This window comes from Poecilia mexicana, unplaced genomic scaffold (assembly GCF_051168715.1).
Source record: "Poecilia mexicana isolate PSO_F unplaced genomic scaffold, ASM5116871v1 scaffold_2, whole genome shotgun sequence".
NCBI classification, from domain to species: domain Eukaryota; kingdom Metazoa; phylum Chordata; class Actinopteri; order Cyprinodontiformes; family Poeciliidae; genus Poecilia; species Poecilia mexicana.
In genome coordinates, this window is record NW_028263371.1 from 13,714,162 (window position 1) to 13,741,990 (window position 27,829).

Sequence of the window (27,829 nt, forward strand, 5' to 3'; positions counted from 1 at the left end):
AGCGGCAGAGTGGAGGAGCCAGGAAGGAGAAATCAGGGTTTCTGCAGGTTTCATCTGCTCACATTTAAGGCTGTTTAAGAATTATATTAATATAGCATTTTGTATCATAGCAGCACCAAGCTTCTTTCTTTTTTTTTTGGTGGCTTGTACAGGTTAGCATCAGACGTGATGAAGCTAGCTAGCCAGAAAGAGTTTGCTAGCAGCTAGGTAGCGGTAGCCTCACCCGTCTCAGAACATAATCATGATGTCTGCGGCGACTCAAACTTTTACCTGACAGAAAATTCCCACCAGAAAAAATAAATCACGTAGCACAGTCAGGTCACAACAAAATGTCAGACTGTGATTAACGTATTTAAGACCAACTTACATTTTTAAAGCTGAATTTAAGACATTTGGATATTTTTGAAGGATCTGTTGACGACCTGGGAATATTTTTGAACAAATGTCTCACAGTTTAAACCAAACTTTTTCCAGTTATAACAAGATAAAATAAAGTTTTAAACTTAAATGCACAAAGTCAAAAGCGAAACAACAAGCTGTGCCTGATTATTCAGCTTTGCTGCATTTATTTGACCCTAATAAAAATCTTTATGGTGGAAATTACAGCCAGACTTTATTGGTTCACTTGCTTGGTACAACAAACGTCTGGATATTGTGGAAAACACAAAGTTATGAAGTAAGCAAAGTGTAAATGTAAATATTTTGTCAATATTGATCTAAATTCTAACAGAAAACCGATAAATGACGTTCTGAATAAACATGGAGTCTGACGCGTCAACGACTCAAACAATCTGTTGCCTTTAACAGAAAACACCAGCAGCCTCGTCGCCGTTCTGTGACGTTTCCTCACCTGATGCAGGCAGACGAGTGTGTAGAGAGCTTCCCCTGCCGCCACCGTCATCTCTGTGTTGTGTTTCTGCAGCACCAGCATGTCGAACACCAACTGCAGGCAGGAAACACAACATTCATCATCATAACGCTCATTAAATTTCCACAAACGCGACTCGCACCAAAGCAAAAATGTCTGGATGAAGCAAAATTCAAAAAGTAAAGTATTGTTTAAAATCCAACATGTGCACAGTAAACATGCAAACTGTTTATTTTGAAATGGGACTTCCTGCCCAAGCAGTTCAAACTCAGCTCCAAGTTTGACCTGTTGGAGTTTCTGTAGAGGTTTTGAGGTTACAATGTAGCATTTACCAAGAAAAATGTTACTTTAAGTTCAGTGTCTACTTGTTATTTCACCAGCGACATTAACACTTCTCATAGTCAGCCTAGCAGGCCCACGCTAGCCTTTAGTAGCGTTTCCTCTGACACGGCAGCCATGTTGCGTCTCCTACCTTGAGGAAGTGGCGCGTGGCGATGAAGAGGGGCGAGTCCTTCTCCTGGTTTTTGGCGCACTGTTCGGCCAGAGGAGACAGAGCCTCCAGACACAACTGGCTGACTTCTGAACTCATCCTACAGGGGGCGTTAAGGAGCTTCACCTGCTGACCGACTCACCTGCTCTAAACACTTTCCTGGAAAAGAGCTGTGGTTTTTTTTTTTTTTTGGTGTGAAATCTATTCTAGATGTCGTAAAAGACAAGAAGTTAAAAGTGGGTGCAAAGAGGCTCAGAGGATACGAGGTCATTCCCAGCTCCAGTGAAAACATGAGGCTCTTAAAAAGGTCTTCAGGCAGCTGGGGGATCTTTTCTGGAAAGATCTCACAGATGAAGGTGATGAGCTTGTAGTACTGGTTACACAGAGAAGGAAACTGCAGGAAAAAGAAAAGAAAAGAGAGATGAGACATCGTCAGAATGAGATCTCAGAAGCCACCGTGTCTCCGTGTGGCGGCCATGTTGGCTCCTTTCACCTTCAGCAGGTCCTGAGACATGAGTGGAAGAACAATGTTGACGCCGTAGAGGACGACGTCCGCCGCGGAGACGGTCCGGCTCGACGCCGGCGTGCCCTGCTCCTGGTTTCGGAACACCTCATCTGGGAACACAGATGGTGGCGAGGTTTGAGGCGGAGCGTCGGCGGGTCGGGCCTCTCCGCCGACGCTCGGAGGACAGGAGGACTCACCGTTGTCGCTGAAGTCGATGAACTCCTTGGAGAGCAGGTTGGTGAGCAGCTCCATGATGAGCAGCAGGTCCTGGTACTGGTCCTCCTCGGCCGTGGCGTCGCTGCGCTTCCTGCTCTGGTTGTTTTTGGAGTAGACCTGCAGCAGCGTCAGGCAGGCTTCGTACAGCTTCATGGACTTAGTCTGAGGAAACAGAAGCGATATTCTGTGGGTCTGGCTCTGTTTTCCTTTAGATTTCCTTCCTCACAGCCAACGCTGGACACATAACAGACATAACATGATCTGTGGTGTCGGGCCTCACCTCGCCCAGGTAGCAGATCTGCTTGTGAGCCACTTCCACGAAAACCTCGATGATGAGGTTGATCGTTTCAGGCGTGTTGCTGTAAACCTGCAACATACAGACACAAAGACAAACACATTTCTCCTGACTCCAGTACAAACAGCTCCACCTAGTGAGAGGATTCTGCATTGCGATGTTTGCTTTTTTTAACATCAGGTGTTTTTATTAAGTTTATTCAGATTTCATAAGTCAGTGTGACAAATTGTTTGCATTTCACATTAATGCCATTTATGCTTTTTCAATATTTATGACAGAATACTTTAATGAATAATTCATTTGCTTCCTTCCTTCATCAAGTGTCAAAATGTGATCTTTGGATTTACTTTCAGGACAACCAATCAAATCGTCTTTGCTGTGAAGATCAATCCAGGATCATCAGGGATCATTTTAAAAATTTTGCGATCTGATGAACCAAGTTGATCAGGATCCGTCACTGATCCGCCGTTCGACACAGAATCAACACGCCGCGTCGTCTCTCACCTCCATGAGGCCGATGCAGCTGGACAGGAAGTCCATGAGGAAGGAGAAGAGCGAAGCCACGTTGTCTATCTGCGTCGCCTCGGCGATGCCGCACAGCGCCTCCAGTGTGGCGACTATTTCCCGTTTGACCGCCTCTTCCTGGCTGATCTGAGCGAAGTTCTCCTGGTTGATGAGGTTGAGGAAGCGCTGCTGCAGAGGATGAAGCACCTGGACGGAAACTTACACCGTCAATTACCGCTGAGAGCGCAGGACGACTTGTCCACGTCAAAACATGTGATTCACATCAAGTTTATTAGCTTTTCTTAGTGCCTTTTAGAGAAAAAGGTTTACGAGACGATCAATTTTACTGCCAAAAGGATGACTTCACACGCGCACGCACACACACACGCACGCATGCAATTTGCAGAGTGAACAGATGAAACTCTTTAAGGATTTCATTAATGTGACTTTTGACCATTTAAACACATTTAAGAGGTCACATACTGATGTTGGACGACATGTCCTGGATCGCAGTCGTTGGTGTTCAGTGAGGCTGTGAGGTCAAGACTGTGAAGTCTAGTTAAGTCTGGAGCTACATGGGTGCTGTTAATGATTAACTTAGTAATCAGGTAATTTATCCAATACCATCGATACATTTATTTGTCTTCTACAGGATAAAAAACCCTTCGAGATTCAAGACATATTTTTCAAGGGAATCCTGGCCAAGAGTCGGCAACAAAGACCAAAAAATTCAACAGTTAAAAGAAAATATATAAAGCTATAAAAATGATTTAATTGGCCTCAAGAACCTTTAATTGAATTTTTCTAATATTTACTTTAATCGAATGATAAAAAACTTGATTAGTCTCAAGCTTGAAGTATGATTTTTTTTAAGTGTGCATAAACAGATGAGAAAAATATTTCACATTAGTTTTAAAAATTAAAAAGGAAACTTATATTGAGGCATTTACATCATCCTTCACTTTCAGTCTCAAGTTTGAAGGATAGAAAACTTTTATAAAACAGAAATTACTAATCAATTAATATCCCTAATCATGTGAAGCTAGAAAAATACACTCTTTACTGCACTATTTTTCAATTATTAAGTCTAAATAAATGAAATCTCACTTCATGATGTCCTCGTGTGTGTGTGTGTGTGTGTGTGTGTGTGTGTGTGTGTGTGTGTGTGTGTGTGTGTGTGTGTGTGTGTGTGTGTGTGTGTGTGTGTGTTGGTTTACCTCAGCCCAGTACTGCTGCTTGGTGTCGGAGTCCATGTTGGCGAAGCCTCCCAGGACCAGCGCCTTCATCAGGGATCTCTGCACGGAGCTGGACAGCAGGTGGAGCGGCGGGCTGCGGCTGGCGAACTGCTTCGCCAGGCTCCACCAGCCCTCACACTGCACCACGATGTTCGCCCTGACCAATCAGAGGGGCAGAGCGTGTCGCCACGGTGAGCCGCGTCCTTACAGGGGGTTTGACCCAACAGTTAGAGGACCCAGACCGGGTCCATTCAGCTGCACCTAACTGAGGTCAGTTACATCACCAACCTGCTTAAAGTGGTTAAAATGTTTAATTTTCAGAAGCTAGAAATGTAAGTATGGACGAAACGATTAATCGGATTAATTGAGAGTAAGTCAATTAATCACAATTAAGTAGATTAATCATGATTAATTGACTTACTTATTAATGATTAATCATCATGATTAATCACGATCGATCACAGTGATTAGTGTTTAATCATGACTAATTATGATTAATCATGACTGATTACTGAAATAATAATTAACTAATTTAGTAACTGGTTAATTGTTAACTAAAAAGGGGGTCTGCTGTAAGAACAAACCCAAAATAGCAAAAATATCAAAACGGTACAATAATATGTAGATTTTATGTTAAGATAAGAAATCCTTCTTCGTCTCTAAATCTATCCAGAAGCCCTCAAGTGGCACTTTTAACTTCAACTGGTTGAAATAATGAACAAAAATAAAGAAATAAAAATCTAGTAAGCAACTTTTGTCATCAAATCATTAACTGGCTGATTTAAAAATAGTCACAGAATTAAAGGCTGTATTGATGCTAATGAAGTAGAAGGCGTAAGTATTTAAATATTTATTTTGTACGTTTTAGCTCCAGATGCATCTTTTGCCACAAATGATCAAGCTACTGGAATGCTGAGATGCTGCACTTTAAGGCAAAGAAAAGTCTTATTTTCTTATTTAGAAAAAGGAAATGAAAATATTTGCTTTTTCTCAAGAACAAAATGTTTTCAATACTGTATAAAATAAGCTACACTGGTCAAAAGAAAAACCTGCAGAATGCCACTTATTTTTTAATCGATTACTAGAATGATCGTTAGCTGCAAAGATAACAAAATGGAAGCACCGCATTTACGAAACCTGATATTTGGGAAATGCGACGTGAAAACCTTCAGTTGGACCGAACACACAGAGGGCGTCTGGAACCGGGTCATGGAGAACTCACCTCTCCCTCTTTTCCACCAGCGTCACCAGCAGCTCCACCGTGTCGTTGGCCAGCTCCGTCTCTGAGCTCCACACCGACAGATTGTTAATCACCTTCTCCAGCAGATATCCCACAATCCACTGGGCTCCCTCCGTGTCTGCGCCGAACGCTGTGCTCAGAGGTATGCTGATCTGAGGAGAAGCAGCAGGGAAACGTTGAGGGGAGGCAGGCGGGCGGCGGGGGGGGGAAGGACGCAGGCGGCGGCGGCCCCACCTGCTCGTAGAGCTTCTCGTCCACCAGCAGGTACGACTTGGCCCAGCGCCGCAGGAACCACACGATGTCCTTCCCCATTTGAGGACTGAGAAGCTCCGTCAAGCTGGCTCTGGTCGCCCTGGACTCGACCTCTGACGTCCTCAGCACGGCAGACAGCAGCCTGCGACAGGACGACGACAGAAATGAAAACATTCGCCACCGGAGGACTTCAGCGGAATTATTCACTTATTTTCTGATGTTTCAGTTCCTCCAAATCATCAAGTTGTTTTTTTTTACTCTCTCAGTAAAGTCAGTTTCCAGTACTGTCATATTAATACGTATATGTTAATGACATGATGAGGCCATGTGATTATTCAACCAGGGCCGGATTCAGAAGCACGAAGGCCCCTAGAGGGGAACCGGTTTTGGCGCCTTATCTCAGGAAAAAAATGAAAATAAAATCAAATGTACAACTCTTGCAAATTACAGAAGATTTATAGGAAGTTGTACATACTTGCAGGTACAAATTGAATGATGGTTGGCTTAAAACGTCTGGCAGACATCTCTATGTTCGTTCCAAAATCAAGACAATTTTCAAATATTTGAGTTTGGTTTTGATTAATAAAAAATAGTTTAATAAAACACCACACCTGAAATCAGCCCTCGACTTTAATATGAGGAGCAATGTTAGTAAAACATCAGACGTTTACACAAAAATTATTTTTTGGGCCGCCCCCAAAACATAGGGCCCTGGGCTGCTGCCCCTGAAAGCCCCTCCTAAAGTCTGGGAATAGATCCAACACTAGGAACCAAAAACCCTCTTCATTACGACACACAGAGTGTTTATCTTTAGCTGAACGGTCTTATTTTATTAAAGTGATGATTATTAATGCCCTAAACACTGATGTTTATATGACAAAAACGTAACATCTCTATAACTTGACAGAAAGTTATAATAGAAATATTGTTTTCTATTTCAATAAAAAGTCAGGATATGGATCTGGAAATGATGCTACATCTACATTAACAGAGTTTCAGAGGCAAAAACGACTCCTTTGCATCGGCTGTTAGGAAAAACGAGGAAATAAGAGAATTTATTTTACATTCAAAAACAAAACACTGATCAGAGTCAGACTGACTCAAAACCAAAGCTGCTGCAAAACGCAATTAATCGAATGATAAATAAAAAATGCGATCAATGATTTGTATTTTAATTATTAATATTTTCTTAAGCGTAATTTTGTTTGAAGAGTTCATAATTAATTTTATTAACTTTTTTGGTTTTCTGTTTTATTCATCATTTTTAATATTTAAAGTATCTAATTGTTCCACTAAGGAGTTTTCTTTACAAAATTAGAGGCCATTTTCAACACATTACTTGAAAACTGTCTCAAAATAAACATTATTGTTTATTGTATGAATTTCTGGGACAATTTTACCGTCCAGTAGAATTTGTTATTGTGACACTCCTACTAAACAAATCCTGTTTCAAGTATTCATTATTTTACGTAATCTATTAATGCAGTCGTCATAAACCGTTATGATGAAATGTTTTGGATGTCATGTTTAGTTTACAGGATGTAAAATCCCATATTAATGTAAAATCGATGCTAGAAGAGCTTAAAGACCTGAAGGCGGAAACGAAACTCTCCAACCTCCTGTTAGCAAGCGAGTCACATTCCAACCGGACAATGAATGATCGGGCCTCGACAGACTGTCAGCATGTTGTTCTTAGAGTGTGTGTGTGTGTGTGTTTCACACACATTACGCAGAAGGACAGAGAGCTCAAAGCGGCTTACGGCTGCGTCTTCCCCGCCCGGGGACAGCCTGCCGTTTCACGTCGTTTGCAGAAAACAAAACCGCGCTGACATTTACGAGGCCGAGGTCGGCCGTCCACGATCAGGAAACCCGACGCGTTCGGCCGGCGGTCACTACGATCCGCTGACATGGCTGTCATTCCTCCCCCTTGACACACACACACACACACACTTCTCCTCTGCTCAAAGAGCAATCCAACAAGACACAGCAGCACGATGACCTTCAAAAGACAATAACACCGGCTGCTTGGAGTGTCTATTGTCGTCACGGCGATTACCAGAGCGGCTGCCAAGATCCCTGAGCAGGACAAGGTCTCCGACACCGCGTGCTAATTGTTACTGAAATAATAAATCCTGCCTCATCACACAAACTACAGTCCAACTTTCTGCTGGGGTTTAAGTCAGCTTAAGAACTGGACCGCGCTCAGGTTTCGCCGCCTCGTCTTTTACAATTTCTCCTAAGACTGAAAAGTACAGAATATTAAAGGGAAAGCTAAAAGCTAATTGTGCTGCTCAATGCATAAATGTCAAATTTAACAGTTAAAAAACAGATGAGTTGGGAAAAAAATAAAGTAATTTATAGTTAGTGGCTTTTAAATAAATGCTAAAGGGACAAACTGGAATCTACATATTTATATAAATGATTTAAGTTTTCTGGCCGATCACAGATATTTAAAAAGCCTGACCTGCTGATTCTGATTTTGGCTGATACTTTGTCTAAAAAGTTGCTAAATATCAGGACTGAACCGATTAATAGAATCAATGGGGATTTTTGAAATAATCGTGCTCTAATTTAGTAATCGATTAATCGCTAAATGGAGCATTCAGACTCAAAAAAACGGCTCTTCATGAAAGAACAACAAAGTTAGAGCAGTAAACAAGTCAAAGCAATACAAAAATATAAGTTTTGCATTTAAGATGAAAAACCCTCTAGGTGAATTTCTTCTACCCAGAAATCAGTGGGGCAGTTTTAGCTTCACCTGGTTCAAATTCTGCAAATAAAATTAGCTATTAAGCAACTTTATGCTAACAAATTATTAACTGATTAATCTAAAAAAATAATCACCGGATCAGTCCTGCTGTACTGCTCCAGCAGAAAGCTGGAGCTTTTTTTATTTTTTGCTTCCGTAGTTACAAATCATCAAGTGTTAGATTGGAGGAACGCTACTTTATTACATTTTAGGCAGTAAAATGTGTTTTCTTATTCAAAAAAGGAATGGAATTACATATTTGCATGTTTTAATGTCTGTCTAATATTGAATAAAAAAGGCTCAAGTGGTTGGATAAAAATAGATTTGGAGAATCTTTTTGGACTAATCATTAGAATAATCAATTACAAAATAAAAATGTTGGTGACAGAGGGGATAACTATGATGAGACGCTGATTTTCAAACTTTTTATTTTGCAGATTAATTTTATGTTAATTAATCACCCAAGTTAAGGAAATCGGGTCCTGTTTACTGGTGCACCTCTTGCTAAAAGCTTTAGGTGTGTGGGACTCCAACCAGCCGACACCTGATCCCAAAAAACACTAAGCGTGTTCATCCATCAAAGCCCGACAGTGAACTCTGCGAACTCTGACCCCGCCGGGCCCAGGAGCCCGACAGGACCAGCGGCGCTACCTGATGACGGAGTCTGTGCGGTTGCAGCCCGGTATGGAGGAGGCCTTCTCGCCCGGGGAGCCGAGGATCTGCAGCGTGGTGTTGATGTCGACCTCTGTGGAGTGTTTGATGGAGAACTCCATCACCTCGGAGGGGATCATCGGCGTTTCGCCCTGAGGATCGTCGGCCAGCAGGTAACCTGGAGAGAGAGGGAGAGCACAAGAACGCATCCGATTTTCAACATAAACATTGGACTTTTACTTTGTCGATGCTTTTTACAGCTACTGACATCTCAAACTGGTAAATTATTCGTTCAGTTTTCACTTTTCAAGTATTTTCAAACTTTTCCAGCACTTCACTTTGGAGACAGAAATAATACAAATAAAAAAGAAAAGTTTTACTTCACGATTATATATTATTTATTACTGCTTAGTATTAATAATGTTTTGTGATAGTACATTACATTCTACATAAACTAAAATATGATGAAATTTGTTTTGAACCGTTTCTCTCACACACTTTCCACACCCGACTGCGCCGAGAACAAAACACTGATTTTACAAAATTTAAAAAGAAATCTGTTTTTATTGGGGGCATAAAAAAATGTTTGGTTTCAACTATAAAAAAAAAAAAATGTTTCCAAATCCAGACTTTTAATCAGGCGTTAGATTGAACGTCATTACAAAACCATGCAGTTTGAAAATCAAGGACTTTCAAGGACTCCGTACAGAAATCAAGCACTTTCCAAGCATGTATTATTATTAAGAAGTAGCACATGTCTATAATCCTGGGTTATTATGTGTGTATGGATATGCAGAGTTCTGCTGTACTCTATAAAAACATTGTAAAAACAATTAAAGTGGATCTCCTCTGTAAAGACGCCACACCCAGTCTAGAGTGTAAGTTAACGGGCCGTAAACCTCAATAAAGCTTTGAACTGCTCTGCAGACGCAGACTGCATGTCACAAACCCGCAGCGCAGGGTTGGTTTCTCTGTTATAAATATAACCAGTAAAGTTTAATAAACTGCACTGGAAAAGTCATTTCTGACTTTAATAAAACATTTCTCTTGTAGCCGTGCGGAACATGACTCCTTGTTAAAGTCTAAAGAGCTCGGATCTGACTTTATGTGCAGCTTTTTGTGGACGGGGTTTGGGATTTTCTCTGCTGTGAAGCCACTTCTGATCTGAAAAGTCGCTGCAGGCCGGAGCGGAGGTGAGCGCGGCAGATCGGAGCAGAAACCGGCGCTGAATTAAATCCGTGTTTTGTTTTGAGAAGCAGCTGCTGACCTGAGACCAGTATGAGCCAGTGGATGTCCTCGTACAGGTCGTCCAGGACTTTGCGGTCCACGGACCCCAGGTCGGTGGAGGCCATGAGGTGCTGCTGGGTCCTCTGGAGCTGGCCGTGCAGCCGGTTCACCCGGTCCTCCAGCAGGCTGCGGAGCGGGGAAGACAGACAAAGAAGGAAATATGTACAAATATGTAGGCTTGCAAATGTACTCATAATCTTTTATTTTTGTATTTTGTGATGTCAGTCCAATATATTTGGAAATTGGAAGGAAAATTAAGCTTTTTTTACCCCTCCCCCCTGTTTTTTTTAATTATTATTTTTGTATACGTAAAATCTGAAAAATGTGTCGCACACATATTCATCGAGTTGAAATAAATCTAAATATTTCTCTCCAGTCAAAAATGCTTCTGGTTATGTCTCTACCACACATTCACATGTAATACATTTATCTATATTTTACCCTTTTATCAGCCAAACAGCTGAAGCTCATCAAAAGAAAGCACACTTTAGCTTTTCAATTGGATTTAGGGCTGGACTTGGACTAGGCCGTTGTAGCAAATAAAAATGGTTTCTTCTGAACCAGGGAGGGTCAAAGTGGGGCGACCTGAGCTGATTTTGTGTGCCGAACAATTCAAGACTAAATGAGGACAAAACTACAAGTTTAAATTTAAATACACTTACAGAAATGTTAGACGCAACATAAAGTGATTATCTCTGCAAATACTTTTGGTTTCCTTCTATTTTCATTTTCTATCATTTTCCCATAATGTCACCTTCCTAAAATAATAGTCCTTTATAGCCAAAAGAGATTCTGACTAATAAATCAGTAAATAAAAATCATCTTTTTTCTATCGCCTAAAAATGACTTGGGCAAAAAAACAAAACCAAAAAAAAAAAAAAACCATAACTTTTGTCAAAAAATATTATTTTATTTTAGACAGTATTATAAATTATAACGTCTTATTCCACTGGCAGATTATTTCACTTCAAACTAGTACTTTTTAAAATCAGTACTAAGGAATTATTGACTTAAAACAGGCTCCTACATTTAGCTGAAAAGTTACTTGTAAGTCAGTTTTGTCTTATTTTAAATGTAGTCAGACATCTGCACTAAAAACTAGACAAAAGAAATAACTTGGTAAGATTTTTTTTTTGTGCATTGTTAGAGGTTGTAATTCCAACGTGACAAGATGTGAAAAGGTTCCAGGGAAACCTTCGGCGGGTCCTGCATGGCCGCCCAGGTAGTCATCGCTCGGTTTGTCACCTTGTGAGCAGGGGGATGCAGTGGTCCGCCGCCACGCGTCCCAGCGTGCCGATGCTGGACAGCTGGTCTGAGAACAGCTCCCTGTCGTCCTCCTGCAGCTCGTTGATCTCCTCCTCCTCGTGGGACGATATGCCGTTCACAGACTGCTCCAGCAAAAATAATAAGAAAAGATTAGAAAAGAAAAAATAAGGAAGGAATGGGATCGACAGGATGACTCTCGGGCGCCGTGTCGTCTCACCAGGTTCCGCGTGCCGTCGGGAGCCGCCAGGTGACACTGAATGTAGGAGTTGAAGACCTGGATGGCGGGCTGGACGAAGCAGCCGCGGGGAAAGTGCTCCTCGTCCTGGACGAGCGTGAGCCACGACTCCAGCAGCTTGTCGTACGCCTCCATGTAAACCATGTCGTCTTTGTCCAGCTGAGAGGACGAAGGCAAACAAACATGGCGTCAAAATTCACTGCAAGAACTTGACACCGACGGTCCAAAACCATCAGGTCGAGTGTTTTTTTTTAAGCCGGCATCAGTGTTGCGTATTAAGGGTTTGTATATTCTCAAGCACTTTAAAAGCATTTGTCAAGTTTCCAAACTTTTCCAGCTCCACACTTGAGATAAAAATGCAATCTTACAGAAAAAAAAAGTTTAATTCACTATCATATGATACCATTCATTACTTACAGACTTAATAGTGTAATTAATTACTCAGTTACTATTATTAATGTCTTGTGATAGAAACTACATTCTACAGCAGGAATAAAGTAAATTAAAATGCAAAAAAATGGTTTTGAAACGTCTCTCATACACCCTTTACATCTGACTGGCATTAAAACAAAACACTAACAAAAGTTAATCTCCCAGCTTCAATAACTTCAATATATAAAATATAAGACAACCTTTATTTCAGCTACACAGACCAATTATTATTCCAATTAGTTAAATGAGCAAAATATTCATCATATTAAAACAACTTCAATAAATTGTGTCCGTGCTCAAATTAAACGCTCAAAAACAAACATTTGAAACCAGATATTTACATAAAAAACATTTTTCTCTCACCGTATGAAGTAAAATAAACTTCTCTGGTTTTAGGTTAGTTATAATTGCCAACATGATTTTAATTCGCTAAATGCCAGAAAACAAAGCAAGAACTTTTTTTTTTAAAGAAATTTTTATTTTGAAACTTGTGTGTCTTTGTATTGAGCGAATAAAAACATCTGGCTTCAACTGTAAATTCTTCCAAACGTCAGTTTTGCATTTTATTACAAAGCTGTAATAAAATCAAACACTTTCAAGGACGTTAAACAGAAATCAGGCAAACCTTGAAACACCTGATTCAAATCCGATTTTTCCTCAAAGATTTCAACACCTGGATGCATTTTTAGACGTGTCACATAAAGCTGAACGCGGCGCGACTCACCACCTCCTCCAGGGCGGCGCTGCGTCCAAACGAGCAGGTGAGGAGTGTGAGGCAGTTGATGAAGGAGGTGAAGAGCTCGCTGGGCAGCGCCGTCAAAATGCTCCGGGGGAACATGGTGATCAGGTTGGAGATGATGTTGGAGATGCCCACCGCCTCCGAATCCTCGATCTCGATCCTGAAGACACAGAAACGTCTCAAACTCAGACCTAAAACACACATTAGGAGCAACTGGTGGGTTTCATTCACCAATAAATGCCCGTCTTGTGCTTTTATTAGAGAAAGGAAAATTAAAATAAGCCGTCTTTATGTGGTTTAATGTTTCAAAAAAAAAAAAAAAAAAAAAAGGTCTGCTTTGGTCAGAGGAAAAACAGACTTCAGAGCGAGGCTGAGCGCCAATCGTTTTCCAGTTCGCCCACTGGTGACAAAAGAAGACGAAGATATAAAAATCAACCTCTAAACTGAAACTGGCAGGCGGCCTGAACCCAGAGAATGTTCCCACCGCTGCATCCCACAATCTTATCTGTGCCTCAGTAAAAATAAAAAGTCAAACATGGAACACCGACTCTAAAGTTAACAGTGGTGCCGTTGGCAGCAAGAAGCTCCAGGCTTCAATTCCCAGAGTTTGCATGTTCTCCACGTGGGTTCTCACAGGTTCTCCCACAGTAAAAAACATGAACAACATGACTGTCAGGTCTCTCTAAGTGTGTGTGTGTGTGTGTGTGTGTGTGTGTGTGTGGGGGGGGGGGGGGGGGGGGTGTGTTTGTGTGTGTGTGATGGATATCATGTTACAATGTTATTCCCTCATCAGAAACACACCTCGGGCGTTCCTTTGATTCTTTCATATTTGAGAAATCCTTTAATCTCCATGGCAACCATTCAGCTGTTATGAAAGCCTGGATGGACCGAGCCCCGCCTTTAAGCACAAAGCTCCTCCTCTTAGCTGCAGTTTCCAAGCTTCCCTCACAGAGCAGCCTTTCCCCACCTTTCCCTCGCTCGGCTCCTTCAGACTAGCCAGCAGCAATTAGCAAACCCCTGGTGGAGCTGAGCATCAGCTGAGCTCATTATAGGAGCTGCTTCTCAACACTGGTAAAAACGTTAAAGGGTTAATAGAGGAGCCATGTTGTGATGACTTCCTGAAGGCCGAGTTTCAGGAGGAGTAGGAGTTTTTAATGAGACAGAGGCCCAATTTCAAGGAGTCACTTTAGGAAGTAAAATTTCTTTTGACATTTGACATATATAGCATTTCATAACAACTGAAGGTAACAGTTGTTTGTACTGTGAAATGTCACTATATGCCTGGAAAATAGACAATACTGGCCCTTTAAAGGTTTTGCATTTGATTAGAAGCATCTCTATAATTAAGTGTAGGGAGGGAGGACGCGTTTAGTTTTCACTCATAATGCTTTCATTTGGGATTCACTTTACTGCACAAATAACCAATAAGGGTAGAATCTGTTGCATTTTTCAACATCTGATTTAAGTTATTCTTTAAAACTGATTTATTTTTTTTAACGTTCTCATATGCAAAAGAGGAAGGAGTGCTTTTTTTATTATTAATTTTTTTTTTAAACCATGACAAACTGATCCAAGAGATTTTGATGAAAAACCTGCAGAAAAACAAGAAGATGAAGCGCCCGGTTCTGGTGCCGCTCCTCTTCCCGCTCTGTCCGAGTGAAAGAGCTACATTGTGTGAGGAGCCCAGCTAAACCCTATCAGATGGAGCTAAATTGCGTGCAGGACTGTTCAATCGCTGTGGATCGGCCGTCCCTCTCTGCATGGCTTTCCGATGAGGCAAGTGGAAAAAAGCTCCAAGAATAGGTGATTAAAGACATAGCAGTGGAGCGGGGAGGGGAGAGAGAGAGAGAGAGGAAGAGGAGAAAAAGACCCTTTTCTCAGCCGGTGTGTGAGGACGTTATTTATATCAAGCCAAGTAATTGTAGCCTCTTATTTTCAATGAAAAGACGACGTCAACATCTCTCACGCACCCAGACTTTATGGAAACAAATACGTCTAATTATCCCTTTTTCTTTTGTCACTTTTAGAAATCTTAATTGCTAAGAAATAAAATAGTTTTTTTTATTAAAAAGAACTAAAATAAGCAGGAAATAACTGTAATAAATAAATAAATAAATGGTGCTTTAAAACGCTGCTCACATTCAGGACCTGCAGACTGACGATGCCATCAGCTCAGAGATGAGCTTCTGTTGTGGCTGAAATTTAAATCTAAAGGAGACGAAGCTCTGAAATACTCTGATTTACCGTCATTTAGGGCCGATGGCAGCAGGATGCAGGCGATAAAGTGGCTGAAAGCTGCAATGGCAGCATGACTTGCAAAAAAATAAATACTCAAGTGTGTAGAGCTAATATCTTTATACTTTAGATTCTTGAACAGCAAATAACTGCACCAGATATTAGGAAAAAAAACTTCAGTCACTGATTTTTTTTTTTTTTTTTTTAATTTTCATCCATCCGCAATTTCGGTTTCGGCAATTATAAACTGAGTTGCTTAGCTGTAGTTAGTTTCACCAGAACATCTCGATTCCCTCTCAACATTTTGTGCTGCATTAAACATTAAGCTTCACTAAAACACATTACTGCTACTTATAGCATATTTGGATGGTGCTTTTATTTTTATAATTGGCTACATTTAATGAGTCCAAGCAGTTCTTTGCAATGCTGGTGTTGCGATGGTGGTAAACAGCAGATATTTCGTGACGTTCTCTCTCCATTTTAATTTTAACAGTTATATTTTGTTCCTATTTTTACTAACCCTAGCAGATACTCGCAGTCCTCTCTGAGTGTTCAGAGGTAGAACCAGTCCTGAAGCGCATGAACAGGAGCTCCTGCCGTTGTTACGTTCTGGATGAAAACATGTCAGACTTTTGAAGACAACAGCTGCGTTTCCATTACAGATTTGCGCAAAACTTTGTTGATATTCTGCTAAAGTCAAAAAAATTAATTTTCGCAATAACATGCCAAAATTGGGCATCCTCCTGCAACTTCCTGTTGTCGTTTTCACCAGTAGCAACACCACGTGATCACATGACTCGTGTTAGTATTTCCATTGCAGTTTTACGGCGTACGGCTGAAAAACCACCACATCCTAATGCAAACACAAAAAATGAGTTTTATCAAAACTGACACATTTCCATTCAGCACATTTATTTTCCCAATTCCATCTCGCTCAATTTTATGAAAGCAGAGATGGACTGCTGTCACCAGTTCTCAGCTTAATTGGTGACAGGCTGGACAAAAAATAATGCAAGTTTCCGATATGTAAGCTCTAACATATTTCAACATTTATCATTAAGAATTTAAAATTATTTTTCTCCCTCCAACCAACAAGGTCCAGACTCTGTGTATTAATGTAGCTCCACACAACTGTCTCTTTGGTTGATATGCATGAAACTATCAGGTTTATCTACTTTGTTTCTACAGTTTCACATCACATGAGTCACATGATCAGCAACCAGATTTTACCACTGATGTAAACCACGAAGAAGACGACGACAGGAAGTAGTTGGAGGGTGACGGTGCGGCGTGTATTCTAAAGATTTATCACAAACAAAATTATTCATGTGTGAATTTAGTTGCGTTTCTTATTCGATGGAAACACCACAATTGTGAAATTGTTTTTTTTTTTTTTTTTTTTTTTTTCCAACATTAGCAGAAGATCGACAAAGTTTTGTACAAAATTTGTTTTGGAAACTCAGCAACTGTTAGCATTTTGTGTTTCAAATAAAAGCAGCCATCTTGCATATGTAATCGTTTTATATTTGAGTAAATACAATAAAACTCCGCTATCTTTAATCACATTTTCTGTATAACAGTTCGACAAACAAACACTTTACTCCGGAAACACAGCAAAGTGTTTGCAAAGAGTTGGAGCTCCGTCATCGGTTCAGAGCTCCAGGCAAACCTGAGAGACAAGACCCCTCGGTTTTATTACAGGCTCTGGCAGCTCGGTGCTCAATTAGAGGACAACCGGTGGATATAAAAACACACCATTATTTGCGCCGTGTTTAAAGGAAAGCAACTGTGGCTTTTTAATCCTGTTTTGTTTGGGAGAAAAAAAAAACAGCGGATGGAGGATAATAATTTGATCCACGACGGCATGGATGCGGTTTCAGACACATCTGGGAAGCATAAGCCAGTGGCTACGCTGCGTACTCAATTTGTTACCAAGCTGGAAGACGGGTTCCCATGATGCAATGAGGGGGCATTAAAACTGAGACTCAACAAGCAATTACTTCCTGTAAATAAAGCTGAAATGGTTCAACACACAACGTCCTACTGTTGACGTTGGCCTCCGACGCTTGTTGAGTCTCCGAATTTAAACACGAAATGTGGAAGAAAAAAAATAAAATAAAATCCAGCACTTCTGCTCAGAGATAAGAAGTGAGGGTTGTGAGCGTCTTTAGCGTTCAAACCTTCCGAAAACAAACCGAGGCAAACTGAGGAGCAACACAAAGCGGTAGCTGCAACCTTTATCTCTCAGGTTCTGAGCTGCCTTCAAGACTGAAGTAATTATTGAATAATGGCGTTCCGCAGCTCCCCAGCACTTTAATGTGATTGTTGAAGGTTTAATGGTGGAAAACAATAAAAGGAAGGCTATTAAGTTAAAATCATCAGGCATTAGAGAGAAAAGTTAATTCAGGGTTCAGCGGCTCAGGCAGGTTGCTGCAGCGGCGCCCGTCTTCACAGGGCGGCTGCTTTCACTTTCAGCTTTCAATTAGTCCCTGCAGGTCAGTCCTCAAGCTGCACCTGTCAGTGTTGTGGCTTTTGACGAGAAAAAAAGTGGACGACTTGTCAAAATGTCAGAGGAAATCATGAAAGTAATAAAAGTAAAAAATGAAGAAGGAAAAAAAAAAAAAAGCCAGGTGACAATTTGTTCAGGCTGGAGCTCTGTGATTACAGCAACACACACACACGTTTGTGTTGCTATCTTTGTGGGGACTTTCCATTGACTTCCATTCATTTCTACAGCCTAAACCTTACCTTTACCCTTTTCCTAACCATCACATACCTAACCCTGACCCCATAACAGGGTTTCTCCTTGTGGGGACCAGGCTCCGGTCCCCACAAGGAGCAATTGGTCCCCACAACGTAGTATATGTCAGGAAAATCGTCCCCACAAGGTATTACAAACAAACACACACACACACACACACACACACACACACACACACACACACACACACACACACACACACACACACACACACACACACACACACACACACACACACCTGTGGCTTAAACTGAACTGAAACTGATCTAAATCTAAGTATCTATCGAACATTTCATATGGAAGTCAAAATAAAAAAAGTTCCCAAACTGTCATAAAGTGCCTCAACTTTAATCCCATTTCAGCAACATTTTAGAAAATCCAAGGCAAAAGATTAACCAAAAATAATAATAATAAATTATTTAATAAAGAAAAAATCCCAACTACATTTCAGATCAAACATACTAATATAAAATCAGACAGAGTGACAAGGCCAAGAAGCAGATTCGGTTTTTGATTTGGTTCACGGGGCTCTGTCCAGGGAAGCGCGGACATTTTTTATTTTATAACATGTATCCTTTTTTTATATTGTCTTATTAAATGCAAAGGGTGTGTATATAACCTATGGTTTAACTGTATCAACTGGTTAAAGTAAACTAAATGCATTTTTTTTCGTCATTTAAAAAAAGAGAGAAACATTTAAACTCTGCTTGTTGTTGGTTTAGAAGGGCTTTGATAGTTTTGATAACAGAGAGCAAATTATTTTAGTCCATTACTGATCTCTAAGGCTGGGACATTAATGCACTCAAGTCTTAAATTTTTAATGCAATTAATCTTTTTCTTTTAAACATACATAGGTTCCAGCAGGAACCTTTCCATTTAAGAGTTTCTAGTACGCCCGTAAATCTGACGCACAAGCGACATCTGCAAACAGCAGCGATGGATGACAAAGCTGCTTCTCTGGGCTAATTTCAGCTTCAAAAATCTGATTGGACGCTGGAAAAGACTATTATTGAGCTAAAGGTAGTTAGCTTATCAGCGAAGCTATTAAACTAGCATTTCAATGCTAAACATATAGCAGCTAGCACAGACGTCCCTAATGCTAATGTCCACGTTTCTGTTATTTTTCACATGAAAAATAACAGATAAAAAACAATGTTGTTGAACTCGTATGTCTATTTTATTTATTTAATAATTTAGCCATAAAAAACTTTCAATTTTTTATTGAGAATATTGCAACAGTTTTCATTAAAAAACAATTAAATACAGATCCAGCAATTAACCTGATTAAATATCTTAACCGATTCCCACTGCCACTGGTTATAAAGGCTTGATGAAAGTCAACATGTTTGAAGCTTCAGCCACTGTCAAGGGGAGAATAAGATCCACCCAATACAGCAAAACGTTACGGTGCGTCTCCTCAAAGCCATAACACTGGGACTTTTATCAAGACAGATTTTAAACCGTCTGAGCAGCAAACTCTGCTCCAAACCATCAAGTAAAGCATGTAAGCTAATAATGTGGCTTCCATGTCAACAGCGACAGAAAGCTTCGCACTCACCCGTTGATCATACTGAGCAGGCCCTCCACCAGGTGAGCCAGGTAGGACACCTGGGCGCTCTCGTCTGGGAAGATGGGCCCGTGCATGGAGGCCAGCTGGGCCAGGCACTGCAGGGAGTCCTGGGCCATGTCCGAGTCCTCCCGGATCTTCCTGTGAATCTGCAGGACAGACAGACAGACGTCTTTCTCAGACTGATCTCGTTCTTTATGGAAACGAAATGCGTCTAATTATCCCTGCCATATGCAGACTAAATATAAAATATGATAATTTTTTAATATACAGAATGGAACTGGTTGGTCATGATACATTTCTTTGTTTTTCGATAAATTGTCCCAGAAATTATTGTGATAAATGGTGATGTTGTTGTTTTGCAACCATTTTAAAGTAATATATTGTTTTTCTCTCTCAAAGATCAATACATTTTCATTTTGCAAACTTATCAATGAAACTGGAAATAATGATAAAAACCCCCCACAAAACTATATAAACAATAAATAAAAAACACACACAACCAAAACCACAGATAATATAGATTATGAAGTCTGTGAACAAAATTGGCATTCAATAAAAATATTATTCATCAGAATGGAAATTATTTTAATTATTTTAATTGATCTTGCGATTAATTAATTAAACCAAACGGCTTATTTCCAATCAATTTACTGAGACTGCCAAATATTTTTTTGGTTATAAAACAAAACATTCTCCTCTCTGTATTTTGGTTTTTGGCAGCAAAATAATCTCAGTTCAAACCTTAGCAACAAAAAAAAAAACATGTCAAGAAGAGCTAAAAACAGGGATAAATGCTCATTTCAAACATCTCTGCTGAGGATAAATAACTGAGGCCAACAGATCTACTGCAGCGAAACTTTACAGTAAATCCAGCGTGGATCTCGAACCGGGCCGAGCAGCACCAGGACCATGTGAGAGAGGACAGAGTCCTGCTGACAGCTCTGCTACGCTTGAAACGCACCTCAACACCAGGCTGGGTGTTGATGAGTTTGATGCTTGTTCTTGTTTTAAAACGTTCAGATTCTAATTGCATTCCTGTTTTTGGCAAATGGTCCATTTCTTGCGGACATTTTGTTTTGACATATGAGACTTTAAACCTTTAGCCTTAATTTAAATGCTGAGCATTCTACATTACATTAATGCTAAAATCGAAACAACAAACCGTTCTGTAATTTTTCATCTTATTTAACCACCTCAGTGAAGAAAATCAACAGATATGGCAGCAATTATAATAAAAACCAACATCATGCTTCACTTTTATCTAATTTGTTCTTTAACGCTCACTAGATTTTATGTGAGAGTTTATACAAAGATAAAATGCCTCAATGCAATCTGCTGGGTTTTCTTAAAAACATATTAAGCTCATTTGAATAACGATCGGCGCTTAATGCACCGTTTGATAACCAAGATTAACTGTATGTACGTTTGAAGCGGAAAAGACTATTTTGGTAAAGTGCCTCGAGACGACATTTGTTGTGAATTGTCGCTATATAAATAAACTTTCACTAAAAGTGAGAAACGTGATAAATTTACAAAATTACAGCCCGACATTTATTGAGTGTGAAGAGGAAATGACGTGACCACTGCTCGCTACGTTTTTAGCTGCTGCTGAAAAGACTGTTAGAAAAAGAAGCTTAAAGGAAAAGATTTACTTTTTTCCCCCCTTTAACACAATTACAATTTTAAAAATGTAAAAAGCTCTTTGATTTTTAATTCCTAAACTCTTCTCCTTACTCTTTATGTAAAGGATCTAAAGGTGAGTGAGAGTTTTATTTAACGTGAATTGTGCTCTGATTATATTTCAACCTTGACGCCCGACGATATTTAGCTTCGCAAGGCAAACCTCCACAAGTAGAAAAAGCTGTAGTGGAGGTGAACCCGATCCAACCAAAGCTGAGCAGGATTAATACTCACTGGTGCAACAACAAAACAAAACAAACAAAAAAAAAAAACAACAAATATTCCAGCTACTCTGACTTCAGCGTGACTCTGTGGTCTCCAATCGATCACTTCGGATTGCCTCAATTAAACTCCTGAGCGGAAAAGATTCAAGTCCCGACGAGAGACGGAGGGAGAGAGAGAGACCGCCGCCTGACACGGTCTCATGGCATCGGGCGTCCGATCCTGGGATTGATCCGCGTCGAGCTGTCACACTCCGGCAGCGGGGGGAGAAGCTGGGGAGGGGACGAACGGCGGGGGCAGCAACAGCGCCGCGACGAGTCATCACAGCAACATGTGTTTCCACTGACGGCTCCGTGCAGATGTGCGGAGCTCCAGCGAAGCAGCCAGTTCTCTCCTTCCTTTTCTTCCCCCCCCTGCTTCTTCCTCCGCGTCCTGAACTGTCATCCTAATAAATCCAGAGTGCTTGCATCTTCAGCCGGTGCCTCGCACACAAAACCATCACTGGAGCAATCAAACTTTCAGCCTCCCAGTCTCTTTTTTTTTTTTTTTTTTTTTTTTTTTTGCACCCCTTCTCCTCCTCTTCTCACTCAATCCCCTCCGGATTCTTTCCTGCTTCGTTCCCACACTCGTCCTCCCCCTTTCTCCGCTTTCTGATCTCCAGCTGTGCCGCCCTGTTGCCCACTTGGTAGCGAGCCACGGTGCTCGGATGCTAGCGTGATCTAGCCGCCACGCTGTAGCCTCCAGTGCCGCCGCTCTCTTCCAGAGCGTGAAGTCATCCTCTGGAAGAGCTCGGCAGGAGGAGGAGGAGACGAGGAAGGGGGGGACGTGGGGGTAAACTGGTGAGTAAGTGAGAAAGAAAGCAAGAGGGAGGAGTGGGAGAGCAGCACAAGGCCAACAGATTGAACAGAGCCAGTTCTGGAAAAGCAGCTGCTTCAGCGAACGAGCCACACCACGCCAGTAATGTCAGTCGCCTTGAGTTTGCCTATAGTTAGACACGCTGAATGCTGCGCCGGTATTTCTGCCTGCGCTGAGCGGGACGGAAGGACGAATTAGGAATATATCAGTATGAACGAAAATAAAAAGAGTTCTACACACAGGAGTCTTTCAGTTCGGTTTGGTTTCGGCAGTAGAGATGCACCGATCCAAAATTATCTGCATCAATCCTGATACTGAAAAAAAATAATAATAATAATTTAGATTGTGTATCGGCGACAATGTGCCTGATCCATAAGGGCAGATCTATTCAGTCTAATTCTGAATTTTAAGCTCTGCTTTCTTATTTATTTTACATTATATGTAGAATTCCTAATTGCACTTTCTGAACCATTTGAAAGAAAGTTTGTTGCAGAATTAAATTCTGTAACAAACGGAAAACATAGGTTGACCAGGAAAGTCAACCTATTGTTTTTGTCAGTTTCACTTTCTTTATCATTTATTTTACATTGGCTGTTATCCTCCTAATTGCACCGACTGGACAAATGAAAGCTTTTATATGTTTGACCAAAGTTATTTATGTGTGCTGTACTGGTGCAGAGTTATCAAATAAATGTGTAATTCTGTACATTTATGTCTGTGTTTAAAAAAAAAAAAAAATGTCTTAAGTCAATTCAGCAAAGTTTTCCTGTATCTGATCAGTTGCCAGCCGATACTAAACCTCAGATATCGGTATCGGAAGTGAAACAAAATGGATCGGTGCGTCCCTGCGCAGTACAGAAATTTTAAACTGTGTTTCCATTACAAATGTGTGAAAAAAACTTTTCCATATTCTACTAATGCCTACTAAACTTGGAAAAATGAGGGGTGAAAGGTCAACTTTACTCTTCTGTTTTCAGTAAAGGAAGTAGCGGCTACAGCTAAATGTTAAAATATCGTCCAGCTCCAGCTGGACAATATTCTGTACAAAATTAAAGTTTACTGGTCTCTGATAGAGCAACTTGCTTTATTATGCTATCATCAATATATTACTTGAAAATGGTCTCCATATTACAGTTTATCGCAATAATTACTGGGACGATTTATCATCCAGCAAACTTTGTTATTGTTGCAGGCCTACATATAATCTTAAAATAGTTTTTGTAGCTTTGGAGAATACAAATTAAATCAAAGTTGCCTGAACATTTTACATGCTTTGAATTATTGTATTGCAACAAGACAAAAACATAATGATGTAATTCTTTAGATTCAAACTAGGGATGCAAGTTATCAGATAATGAGTTAATCTAGAGTTGACTGATCTCAACTAGTTCATTAATGCAAAACATAATGAGCTTGTTTGTGTTTGTTTCTAAACGGAACCGCATAAAGTGCATTTTGCATCCCATTCTGGTAAGGCCCCACCACCTTTATTTCTGTATCAACCGGCTCCGCTTAAGGATGACTATCAGGGCCCTCTTCTAGATGGCAGCCAATCTACAACACTAAAAGAAGGTCTAAGTGGACGTTATTAGTTAATTGATTGGAGCTAATTTTAATCTAATAAGTCATTAAGAAATAATCAACAATCGTAAGTCGATTAATTGCTTGCATACCTAATTAAAATTACACAGTAGAAATGCGGACAACTGACTTAATTAGTTAATCTTAAATCAATTTAAGGTTAAGAAATTGGGGAGAAACTAACAATTATGAGTCAAAGGGGCTTTATGGCTCTCATCTAGAAAATGAGAACAAACTCAGCTGAGGTCTACTCCAAACCTCCTTTGCTTCAGTGATGGTGATAAACTCCAGCATCATGAGGAAGAATCTAAAATTAGAACGGTGATGCTACAAGAAATTGGCATCTGAATTGACTCCAATTCAAATGAGACATTGAAATGCAAAAACTGGCAATACTAAGAACTCTCCAGTATAAATAACGGTTAAAATAATGATAACCCCGCTGAGGAAATGGGACTGAAAAAAATAAAGAGAAAAAGATATTACGCAGTAAGGTAGATAAAAAGGAGGGCTGACAAAGGAAAATAAAAAGCAAAAGAGAGCGAAAGAGAGCCGGTGCCAGTGATATTTATAGCAGACAAAGCCTGGTGTCTGTTACCACAGGGGGGCTAAGAGGCTCGTCTTTCTGTCCTTTTTTAAAATCAACACCGCGCTTCCAACTTATTGTCTTTCCCACCATCCGCCTCCCCCTCAGATTATGTTACCGTGTGCCTGCAGGGCTCTGCTGCAGCCTCATCTCTGCGCTGATTGGGTTTGTTTGAGTAAACACGTACAACACCAGCCTCAGTTTCTCTGCCTTTGTGGGGACAAGTGCATGCCAAGCCTATAAAGAGCAGCAATTTTCATTCTTCTTGCTGCCTAAATTAATCCGACATAATGTTTTATACGGTACAGCCTGTGATGGGCAGATCTGAGATCATTATCAAACCAAAAACAAAACAATGTGTTTTCTGAAGGGAGAGTGAATAGGAGGAAAGACTCCAAATATTTAAGGGTTGTTTGTTTTATTTTGTGTGCGTTTTGTTTTTGTTTACTTCAGCCCACATTTTGTTGGTCAGACCAATTTTAGTGTTCACTAAAAACACTTTTAATTGAACAGGGAATTAAAGAATAATTTAAATGCATATGACATCATGCAGTGTGCTGGTTCATTTATCGTTTTATTGTCGATGGATTGTGTCGCATCCACATTTTTTCTTCCCTCCCTAAAACTGCTGCTCTCCCACTCAGGAATAAAAACATGTTGTCGAAGCATTGATTGTAAGATTTAGTGTGAATATCTTTTGTCATCTCGTTTCTTCGTCCCCCCTCCCCTTATTTATTTTTTTTGTTGTGGTGCTGACGGTCTGTGTTGAAAAGCAGCTAGCATTTATTCTGAAGGAAAAATAAACGCCTGCTTACTTTCCCATCTCCAACGGACCGTTTGTCCCGTAAACACTCTGCCGCTCACAATCACATCCACCATTCTCCTCCCCTCCATCGTTTCTCTCCGGCTTCCTCTCATTTTCTTTTGATTTGATTCATTGTTTTGTTCCACATTTAGCCCTATCCACATTCTCGTCTGTACCTCGGCTCGTTTTCTTAGTGGACAGGATGATAATTGTGAGGCTGTGAGTATCTCTTCAGCTGGACAGACTGCACTGTTGCTTAAATGCATTTCCAGAAAGTATGTTTTTTGTATTCTGTCTGACAACATGGATGTGAGCTCCAGGGTCTGGATAACACAATCGATAACAATCTCACGCCGGTATTAGCTTACTGACTTCAGGATTTACTGCTGCTCCCGTCACGAAACGCACAGATTAGCCAGAAAGCGCTTTCCCCTCATGCTTAACCCTGGAAATAAAAGCGAATTTCAAATCCATTACATACCCAGTTTTTGATTCTTTTGCTGCTGACAACACTGTTGCCATAGCGACCTAGAAAATACACCAGATGTTTATAACGGTGCTGCTAGATTTAAAAATTTAAAGTTCAGTGCAGAGTCATCGTGTTTGGATCAGGTTCGGTTGCTGCATCCCAGGTGCACAAAGGAGCGTCACAGGAGGTCCTTCCTCCCAGCAGCTGTTGGGCTCTATAACAGGGGAGTCCAAAGTGTGGCCCGGAGGCCCCTGAGTGCCAGTCAGCAATGCTAAAAATTTGGTTAAAAAAAACAAACAAACAAAAACAAAAAACTGAATCTCCACATTTTTATGGGTCACAGATTGTTTTGATTTTGTTCAAATAAGGCAACAGTCTGAATCCCTTTTTATATTTAGCATCTTTAATTATGTACAAATTTCATACAAGTTTTTCTTTGCGCAGGTAAAAAAGAAATTAACTGTAATTTCATATATTTTGTAATTTAAATTTGCCAGGGCAAAAAGTTTGGACATCACTGCTCCCACGAAAACCAATGAGTGTTTACATCCGTTAGTTTTTTTTTAAAATTAATTTTAAATAACATTCCTGATGGTACCGAGCATCTGTTTTTCTGCACCGCTTTCATTTTTCATACACTGGAAATAGTCTGTTGTCAAATGTAGACCACATACATTAAACATCCTACTCAACTGCACATCCCTTGGAACGGAGTACGCAGAGTTTCTGATGACCGCACAGTTATGTTTTACAATCACAAAAGTGCTAAAGTGGTAATAAAATACTCCATTTCGCCCTTATTCCCATACTGTTAGCAGAGGGTTTAGAAGTGCTGCTGATTCATGTCAGGAGTCGTAATATAACGGTCGCACCGCATGTAAAAACTTTACAGCATCGCAAATAGCATTCATAAATCCAGACACTAATAGGTGACACTAAAACGATGAAAGGCATTCAAACAGGAAAGCTGCCTTCAAACGTACAGGGACTGTAAAAATTACTAAGGATAAAATAGACTGTGCTCTCTCACTGCTTTGGCATGAATGTGAGTTTCACCTCATCCTCGAGCGCGACCCATAAAAAGAAAAGTCCCCAAATCTGGTGTCAACGGTTTGTGCAGCAAATTGTTTTTGTTTGTGCTGCTATCATTTTGAAGATACTGATGAATGCTTCCAGAGGTCATCAAAGGTCAACCAGCCGGTCCACATTTACAAAATCAAATGAGTTATGGCGTCAGTCTATTGTGCAGTAAAAATGTTTATGTAGTTTTGTTCACCAGAGATCAACCTGTCATTAACAAAATACCCCCCAAAAAATGTATCGATTAAACTGTACTGGATTATGCCTCTAGAAGTTTTGTAAAACAGCTGATTGACATCAAATCTGCTTAATCTTTGTAAATGTCGGGGGGTAAGAGGAGATGTTTGAGCTTTGATGACCTCTGGAAACATCCGTCTTTAAAATCAGAGCGGCACAAAGGTTTGACACCAATTTCCCTCAGGCTGCCGCTGGGATCTCGCATTGCAGGGCAAAGACAACAACTTGCTCGGTGGCAGCTGAAACACAAAACACTTTCAACGCTTTCCTCGTTGCTCCATTGAAGGAAACAGAGGTGGTGATCATTAAACCTTAGTGATCATGATAAACAGCGATGGGGACGCTGGAGAGCTGCACGAAACAGTCCACTGGTTCTCGTTAGCTTGCAGCAAGACAGCGGAGGAGCAGAGGAGGCGCATAATGAAGGCTGACAGGCGTCCGTCCACTGAGGGGGAGAGACGGGACGAGTGTGTTATGCTAAGGTTACTGGGGTTGTTAACAGGGGCCCCTAATCCTGGGGCTGGGCTGTAATCTTGCCACTGGTCGGCAATGGACTTCGACCCTGATGGCACGTGCGTCTGAGGACCCCCTCAACACACACTTACCCGGGTCACACACCCCCCTTCACCACCACACACACAGCTGAGGAGACACGGCAGCTGAGACAGCAAAGGACGCCATTAAACACAACACACACACACACACACACACACACACACACACACACACACACACACCCAAACCGGCAGACGTAAAAAATGCACCCCAACACAATGATGCTGAA

General features: G+C 40.7%; 1 protein-coding gene across 1 annotated transcript in view; it reads right to left on the reverse strand.

Moving 5' to 3' along the window:
• Positions 1 to 27,829, reverse strand: part of xpo4 (exportin 4) — a 50,831-nt gene that overhangs the window by 1,568 nt on the left and 21,434 nt on the right. The window contains exons 8-23 of the mRNA XM_014967510.2: positions 19,519 to 19,676; positions 12,950 to 13,124; positions 11,776 to 11,952; positions 11,538 to 11,680; positions 10,273 to 10,418; positions 9,006 to 9,183; positions 5,588 to 5,747; positions 5,336 to 5,505; positions 4,096 to 4,270; positions 2,879 to 3,085; positions 2,360 to 2,446; positions 2,061 to 2,241; positions 1,852 to 1,973; positions 1,622 to 1,752; positions 1,341 to 1,458; positions 851 to 943 (exon numbers count right to left, since the gene is read on the reverse strand). Coding sequence (XP_014822996.1) covers positions 851 to 943; positions 1,341 to 1,458; positions 1,622 to 1,752; positions 1,852 to 1,973; positions 2,061 to 2,241; positions 2,360 to 2,446; positions 2,879 to 3,085; positions 4,096 to 4,270; positions 5,336 to 5,505; positions 5,588 to 5,747; positions 9,006 to 9,183; positions 10,273 to 10,418; positions 11,538 to 11,680; positions 11,776 to 11,952; positions 12,950 to 13,124; positions 19,519 to 19,676 — 2,421 coding nt within the window. The remainder of the gene's footprint in view (positions 1 to 850; positions 944 to 1,340; positions 1,459 to 1,621; positions 1,753 to 1,851; positions 1,974 to 2,060; positions 2,242 to 2,359; positions 2,447 to 2,878; positions 3,086 to 4,095; positions 4,271 to 5,335; positions 5,506 to 5,587; positions 5,748 to 9,005; positions 9,184 to 10,272; positions 10,419 to 11,537; positions 11,681 to 11,775; positions 11,953 to 12,949; positions 13,125 to 19,518; positions 19,677 to 27,829) is intronic.